This window comes from Primulina tabacum, chromosome 8 (genome assembly GCF_025594145.1).
Source record: "Primulina tabacum isolate GXHZ01 chromosome 8, ASM2559414v2, whole genome shotgun sequence".
In the NCBI taxonomy this organism is placed as follows: domain Eukaryota; kingdom Viridiplantae; phylum Streptophyta; class Magnoliopsida; order Lamiales; family Gesneriaceae; genus Primulina; species Primulina tabacum.
In genome coordinates, this window is record NC_134557.1 from 15,414,043 (window position 1) to 15,422,398 (window position 8,356).

General features: G+C 35.6%; 1 protein-coding gene across 1 annotated transcript; it reads left to right on the forward strand.

Moving 5' to 3' along the window:
• Positions 1-603: 603 nt before the first annotated feature.
• On the forward strand, positions 604-5,446 carry LOC142553820 (PWWP domain-containing protein 1-like). The gene is made up of 2 exons (XM_075664323.1): positions 604-1,917; positions 3,285-5,446. The coding sequence occupies exons 1-2, from the start codon at positions 843-845 to the stop codon at positions 5,423-5,425; spliced, it is 3,216 nt and encodes a 1,071-aa protein (XP_075520438.1). The 5' UTR covers positions 604-842; the 3' UTR covers positions 5,426-5,446.
• Positions 5,447-8,356: the final 2,910 nt, after the last annotated feature.

Here is an 8,356-nt window from a genome sequence, read left to right on the forward strand (position 1 = left end):
TAACATTTTATAAAAACGATTTTCATTTTATTTTTTAATCAAACAACTTATAAAAAAGTAAAAAAAAGCCATTCCAACAAGTAGAGTGATATTACCCTATTACAACCCTTTCATTTAGGTACTGGCTGGAGTTTTTCAAGTTCGGATTTAATCGAGTTGGATCTAAAATCTAACCCGAAAATATATGTCGGGTCGGGTTGGGTTCAATCTAAAATATGTATAAACTTTGTTTCCCCATAAATTTCGATATTAGATCAAATAATGTTACCATCGATTATTAATAATTATAATGTTGTTATTGATACATACAATGAAAAATAAGTTAGTTGAAATTTGTAAATTAAGTTTAATAAAAAGCAGTCAATTTTATTTAGTATATTGTTAGTTTGACCACTGAGAAAAATATGAAAAGATCAAGAAGTGGAATTTGAAATAATTAAGTTACTTTTTTATGTTTGAAAATTTAATATTTATTTTGTGAAATATTTGAATTTTATAAATAATTATTATTTTTGGAGTAATTAAGCAGGACTACTAAATTTAAATTAAATATTTAAACACGTGAAAATAATAACCATAGAAACCAAATCGACTTGATCGGAGAGCTCGAATTGGTTTGAGTTCAGGTTGAGAATTTTTTATAATACACTTGCTTCAACCCGAACAAAACCTACACGACCGATCAGAATTTATACCATAATTTCAATTCTCGAGGGTTCAGCTCCTGTTTTTCAACTCTGCTCGATTCGAAAAATCATACATTTAGTTCTTGTTTGCACTCAATTTTTAAGGGTGTTTTGCGATTGGAATCGAGTGGTGGTGTTTGGTTTGATATATACGTGATGAGCTCTGAACTCGAATCATCGTCGGACAGAAAGGATGCTGAGGTTGAGCAAGGGCGCGGCGTCTCTCCGAACTTTGACGGCGGAAATGATACCCCTGGCAGATTGGGTCGCCATTCAGTGTTTTACACTGAAGAAGCGACTAGGGTTTTGCTCGCGGACTCGAATAATTCAAATGAGACAGGGGTTTCTAATGCTAGGAATGAAGATAGGGTTTCGGATGTGAAAAAGGAGGAAACTAGCGTAGGTGTTGAAGCTCTGGAGATTCATCCCAGTTCGTCTATTTGGGAAATGGAAACGAATAGGAATAGAACCGATTTACAGGATGTTAAATTGGAAAATGAGAAGAAACGTAGAGGTGTTGTAGAGGTTTATGATTCTATGTTGTCGGATTTCGACGAGTTTGCAGCTAAGGATAATGGTGGCGCTGTTGGATATGGGTACGAGGTCGGTGATATGGTGTGGGGGAAAGTGAAATCGCATCCCTGGTGGCCCGGACATATATATAACGAGAAGTATGCATCGGTTTCTGTTCGGAAAAGCAAGCGCGAGGGTCATGTGTTGGTAGCATTTTTTGGAGATAGTAGCTACGGCTGGTTCCTCCCCGCCGAGTTAGTTCCTTTTGAGCAGAACTTTGCTGAGAAGTCCCGCCAAACTAATTTGCGGTCATTTTTAATCGCTGTGGAAGAAGCAATGGATGAGTTTTCAAGAAGACGGAGTTTGGGTTTAGCCTGCAGATGTAGAAATGAATTCAATTTCTGGCCCTCTGCTTTTGAGGGTGAGTATTTAGTGGACATCGGGGTGGGGGATGAGCCAGGGATTTATTCTTCAGTTCAGATTAATAAAGCAAGAGATGCTTTCCAGCCAAGGGAAATGCTTGCTTTCATGCAACAATTGGCCATAAAGCCAAGGAACGAGCATTTAACCATTGAATTTATCAAGAACAAGGCCACTGCTTTGGCATGTAGAAAATCACTGTTTGAGGAGTTTGACGAGACATATGCACAGGCCTTCGGAACTACACCAGAGCGCCCTCAGCGGCCTACTGCTCCAATGACTCTGGATCCATCTAAAGGTATTCCATGAAATGATGTTTTATTATTTAGGTTTGGGCTACGCAGGGTGAAACCTCTGGTCCATTTTTTGTTGATGATATGATAAGGGCAAGATGTATGACTTAGCCTGAAAAGAATTGTTGGATATGGTATCTTATACGGTTGAGCTGGGCCAAATTGATTGTAGAGTTGAAATAGAAGATTATATTTTTTACTCTGGAACAATATGTTTGTTGGAATTTTAAAAAACCAAATGTTCTTGAAGTAATCTAACAATTATTTTATTCTCGTTGTGGTTACGTTTGTGAAATGGTTCATATCGATGGGTACAATTATTTTTTGTACAATTATTATGGCTTGAATCAAGTTTTCAGATAAAGAACGTAGTAATTAATTTAAATCGAGATTACTCCAGAATTTGACCTAGGCCAAGTATCCTTTGTTTAGGAACCAAAAAATACGGTGGATATTACATTTCAAGAATATGAACAGTCACATTAAATTGGATTAAGGCTGTTGTTAAAGAATATTCAATGTTGTTTGCATTGGAGAAACGGCTAAATATGTTTACTATATGGTAGTGACTTGGGAAATGATGGTTCATGCTAGTTCGACTTCACTGTTACAAAACTATAAATAATATTAAAAAAGGACATGAGGTTGAATTGGTAAATTATTTTAAGTTTGTTCAGAATTTTTGTTTATTTTTTATTATTTGTTCATTCAAAAAAACCTATTTTAGTTTTTGATATATGTTGTAAAGATGTGGTGCGTGTTGGTCCATCACTATGTTGGCTAGAAATTATGATTTAATTTGTCAAAGCAGCCGATTAAGTGCTATTGAATGAGTTATGCCACTTGCCCTGACTTGTATACTTGAACTTATTTCTCCTATATCGTAAAAGAAGCAAGGATTTCCTGATCTTTCCTTTAATTCATCTTTAGAATATTTACAAAAATGAAATTGTGTCAGTATTTCTCTTTTAGCAGTTACTTGCACTTCCCTATTTTAATCATTACCAGAAAATAAATTTTTTATTTGCCACAATTTCAAACTGTAATTTTAACAGAAATATGAGAAAAATACTGTAACACTCACTCATTGAGTGATGTCAAGGGATAGATGTTCCTTTCAAGCAATTTTTTACCATCCTAATTTTTAGGCAAATTGTTTCGTCAAAATTTGTTCTGTTTGATTTGCATAAATGTTGGTGGATTTTTTCAAAGAAAAATTAAGATGATTCTTCAACTTTGTGTGCCTTCTACGCTGCATATATGATTTGTATGTGAGTGAAATCTCCTTGCTTGTTGACATGTTATCAGTATTTTTGTAATGTTTATTCTTTTTTGCTGTTGTATTTCATCTTACTCGTATGCCAATATGCAGCTCCTCTGAGTGGTCGCCTGGTGGTTGCTGAAGGTCTTAGTAAGCAGAATAATTCTGTAAGACCTCGAAAAGTGAAAGATCAAATGGAGAAGGACAAATATCAATTCAAACGCCGAGATGAACCTACATCCAAGAAGCCCAAGAAATTACTTGTTGGCCAAGCAGGCACTACCGGTAATCCCCTTTTGGTTGATGGATCTGGGGTTTCTGAGAGAGTAGTATACTCTGGCATAGGAGACAACATGCACCAAAATTATGAGACTGCGTGTGCCGATAGTCAGCATCAACCTATGAGATATTCAACGTCCGTGGTAAGTGACATAAAACCTTCAGAATGTTCCGAGAAACTTTTCAATTCTGCAACAAAAAAAGTGAAGGTACGCAAGCAGCCCTTGGTGAATCTAGTTTCTGAGCATGCAGACCTGGTTGAGAAGAAAAAGAAAAAGATTAAGAAAGAAATAAGCACTAAAGCCTGTGCTGGCTTTGTGCAGTTACCTGTTACCCTTAGTGATAGTGGAGTCACAATTGAGAAAGTTTCAGGAACTCTGGCACTGCATGTTCCAACTGTTGATAATAATTGCCAGCTTGACTGTCCGAAGGATAGTGTTGTGGGCTCAACCTCTTCTCGAGTGGAAGCACAATTCGACACTCGGAATATAGAGCTATTAATGCTACTGAAAGATCTTTATGCTCTTGCTCTCAATCCCTTCCATGGCATGGACAGGAGTTGTCCAGGCAATGTCCTTTCAGTTTTCCTAAAATTCCGGTCTCTTGTTTATCAGAAGAGCTTGGTTTTGGCGCCAACTGAGAGTGATGAAGCAAGTGAAGCTCGCGCCAGTAAATTATCATCCACGGCTAATGTTTTGGTTGTCCCTGTTGATGGGACCGATGACATGAGTATGAAACCTGTGAAATCTGCAGGCAGGCCTGGCAATTCAACCAAAAGTGGGAAAAAGCGTGGTCTGTTGGATTGTCCGGAAGGCATCAAGAAAAAAATCAAGATAGGTGACGCACAAGACCTTAAGAGAAAGAGGTTCGATGACTTGGAGGAAGTTAAGAGAACGAAGGTCCGTGACATGGAAATCGTTAAGAAAAAGAAGATGGTAGGTGACTTGGAAGATAAAACTAAGCCAAAGAAGATTAATGAATTGGAAGATATTAAGAAAATGAGGAAGTCCGAGGATGGTAAATTATTTGCGATAGAAAAGAAACCATTACAGAGGCCTGCTGAATCCCAGAGGACAGAAGCGAAAGAAGTGGCTGCCAAAAATGTGCCTTCAACGCTGAAAGCCGCTTTGCTAGAATCAAGCAAGAAAAAAGAGCAGTCTGGAAAAGTTCCTAATCCGACTATGCTAGTCATGAAGTTTCCATCAGGTGCAGGGCTTCCGTCCAGTTCAGAGCTGAGGGCAAGATTTGCTCGTTTTGGGCCAATGGATCACTCAGCCACTAGGATCTTCTGGAAGTCTTATACATGTCGTCTTGTGTATAGATACATGGCTGACGCAGAAGCTGCTTTGAAGTTTGTCAATGCAAGTGGCAACTTATTTGGAAGCACAAATGTCAGATGCTACCTCAGGGACATGTTGGCCGAGGCAGCAGAAGCAGAATCAGCAAAGATTCAGAGGGAAGACCCATCAACAGTTGGCACCTCACAATCTCGAGATCCTTCTCTCGAGCAGAGGATAGCCTCTGCACAGTTTACTCCACAGCCAGGGCAGCTCAAGTCCTGCCTCAAGAAGCCCTCTATCGAGGAAGGTGGAAATGGTGTTGGCAGAGGCGGGCGTGTTAAATTTGTCTTGGATGGCGAGGAAAGCAGTAATAACAAGCAACTTTTTAGCGGGAATAAGAACGTTGACAACTATGATGCATCTTTTCCCGAGGCCACTTCATCTTCTTCGTATTCAGTGGATGTTAATAGTAAGAACTTGTCAAAGTTCATTGTTCCTCCACCACCTACTCCATTTCATAAATTACCAATTAATATGTCCGAACAAGCATCGGCTAGACTGTATCCTTCCCACACTCGACCACATTTAAACAATGACATTTCACAAGAGATGCTTAATCTCCTAAACAAATGCAGCGACGTGGTTAGCAATTTGACGCGGGTTTTAGGCTATGCGCCTTACCGTGCACTTTAGATTATGTGATTGAAAGTATTTTAAGAATTTTTTTTACTAAACGGGGGCTTTAAGAAGAAACCTAACTAGTGATTGTCGAGGCGCTACTGCAGACATATGATCGATCAAATGGGTTAGAGACGGTGCTGGAGGTGCTGGTTGAGTTCATTGAAAGAATAGGTGCTGGAGGTGATGGTTGAGTGGATTTAATTTCTTCCGTGGTGTAATGCTTTGATTCGACTTACATATGTTGAATATTGTAATCTGCGGCTGTAATACATGCATGCATTCTCGCTCTTTAGCATTTGTGTTTTGGTACCATGACATGTGCTGGGCTGCTAAAATGCTTTACTAAGGATTCGATTGTTTGTTTGTTGTTTTTTTTTAATAAACATAATAAACTGTTTATTTTTTAACTAGATATTAGAAATAAATTTCATTATACATGTAAAATTAAAAACATTGATATCACAAATTCAGTATAAATTCTCAAAATAAATTACTTTAGCCCAAAAATTACACTCAATCGTCCAAAAATCAACAAATAACTTTTAAAAAAAGTTAATAAAGATGAAAATATTTACAAAAACTAAACTTGGAACATTGTATGTTCTCTAATTTCTTGCGGTTTATTTTTCTTACACAACTATAATTATGAACAGTTGTTTCAGGCTTGCTGTATAGATCACTTTAAACTACTATAAGATTTAAATCTATATAAAAATAAGATCCACCAGCATAAAAACATTTATAATATAACATAAATCATCAATCAAATAAAATGTTTTTATAGCATTTATAGTATAACATAAACTTAAATTTTGAATTATATGTTGAGTTATCGTTTTTCTCGCGTTCAAATCGCAGCGGAAGTTTTTAAATTTTTTTTGACAAGTCAAAATATTTGAACACTTGTATGGTTTAAGTTGAATAAACATTCTTTAGGCATAGTTTGGTACACATGATAGGATAAACATTATAATATAAGGATAAATTAATGATAAGTAAGATGTATGATATTGTATTTAATGTTTGGTATGATTTTAATAAGAGTGATTGAATTTATATATTAGATTGTAATGAAAAAATTAACCTTCTCATAATAAATTTTATAATTTCAAAATTGTTGTTTGAGTTCGTATTTCTTATCTTTTCATGCGCCGTCAGTGCTTGCATGATTTATTTATTTTTACCTAATTATAAAAATTATATAATATATAATTTTCATGCGCCGACATTGCTTTTCAAGTCAAATATAAATTTTTAAGGTTAATCGAATGATACTAATAATTTTATTGAGATTTATTACAAATCATTTATATAATTATCTCGAGTTCATTTATATATTATCATATTATATAATATATAAAAATAAATAAAAATATTTATTTGATTTTAATTTCTATCTACAAGTGAAATGAGAGAACAATATGGTTTAAGATTTTTATATATTGAGGGCAATTAAGTCATTTGTGGTGTTTTTATCATTAGATTAAAATTATCACATCTCGGATATTTTATCAATATATAAAATTATTTATCATGGGCCCATGATATTATCATGGGCTTTCTAAAAAGATACCAAACGTGGGATGGAAGATTATTTATCATTCCCTCTCTTATCCCATGTACCAAACTATAGCTTAGTGAACAATTTTTACTTGGCTTCAACTACTCCGGTATTAGCGGATGTAGCTCTTGTTGTAAATCCCTACGAACTTTCTTTCAAAAACTCCTTTATTCGATCTCCTATCCTAGTCCACGACTGGAATATTTGTTCCTCTTCAAAATTACACTAGAAATTTTGAAGAAGTTTTGCGTTGGAAAAGAAAAATCAAGAGGAGGTTCAAACCGTTAATTTTTTTCAAGAGATTGCCGAAATCTTTAGAGGAATATGGAGAGGCAATTTTCGAAAATTGCAAGTCTTACGGAGGCTAGGGTTTGTGCCGCCTTTCTTTTTATTATCAATGCATGATCTAATTTCCATCAGTATAGATTTAGGTCTCTTAATTAAGATTAATGGGCTTAATTAATCAAGATCTATTAAGAATTTTAATTATTTAGTATGTTGGACTTGTACTCCTACAAGCCCATTAAGCATACTTTCCACTATATTTAATTTAATATTTAATAAACTCAACTTTTGAGTTTAATAATTAAATTATCAAATTTTATAAATTTAACTCCTTAAATTTATTCTCTTCAAATTTTAAATATCATAAATTCAACTCCTTGAATTTACTATCTCATAAATTCAACTCCTTGAATTTATTTTCTCAAAATTTAATTATCATAAATTCAACTATTGAATTTATTCTCTCCATAAGAACAAATGATCCAGTGCTTGTGTGACCCTTAATGGTTCATGGATACAGCTAGCCATGAGTTCACAACTCCTTGTGATTCATGATATTTTTCTTTATTCGGGCTTACCCCAATTTGCCCCATTTCATGCACCAATATTTGGTCATGAGAATGTCAGAAACCATTTTCTGATTAAACCCATTGAATCATGGTAAGAACGTCTAGTAGCATCGTCCATGATTCCTAGGTATCACTGACAGTGCCTGCAAGAACCAGTCGGTTATGATTAACGTATATTACGGTCCCTTCATCTCATATATTCCGATCGAATATGCAACCATTGGTTCATCGAGGGTTGCGTATTCGATAACTATGTGATACAATCATGAAATATTCATAGTGTCATCGCATGCAAAACTAGAGAACTCTTTCTCTAATGTACATCTTACGCTCTAGCCAGATATTTCATGCACTATTATTTCGATAGATCACATAAGATATCCACACATGTAGGTGAGCGGTGAATTCCCGACTACAATGCACCGACTCCTACATATGTCGCAATTGCACCCAACCTCGCCACCTTGTGACCCTCGCGGAGTCGGTAAACGAGTCAAAACACAATCCTAGTAGTGCAGAGCCTCAGTA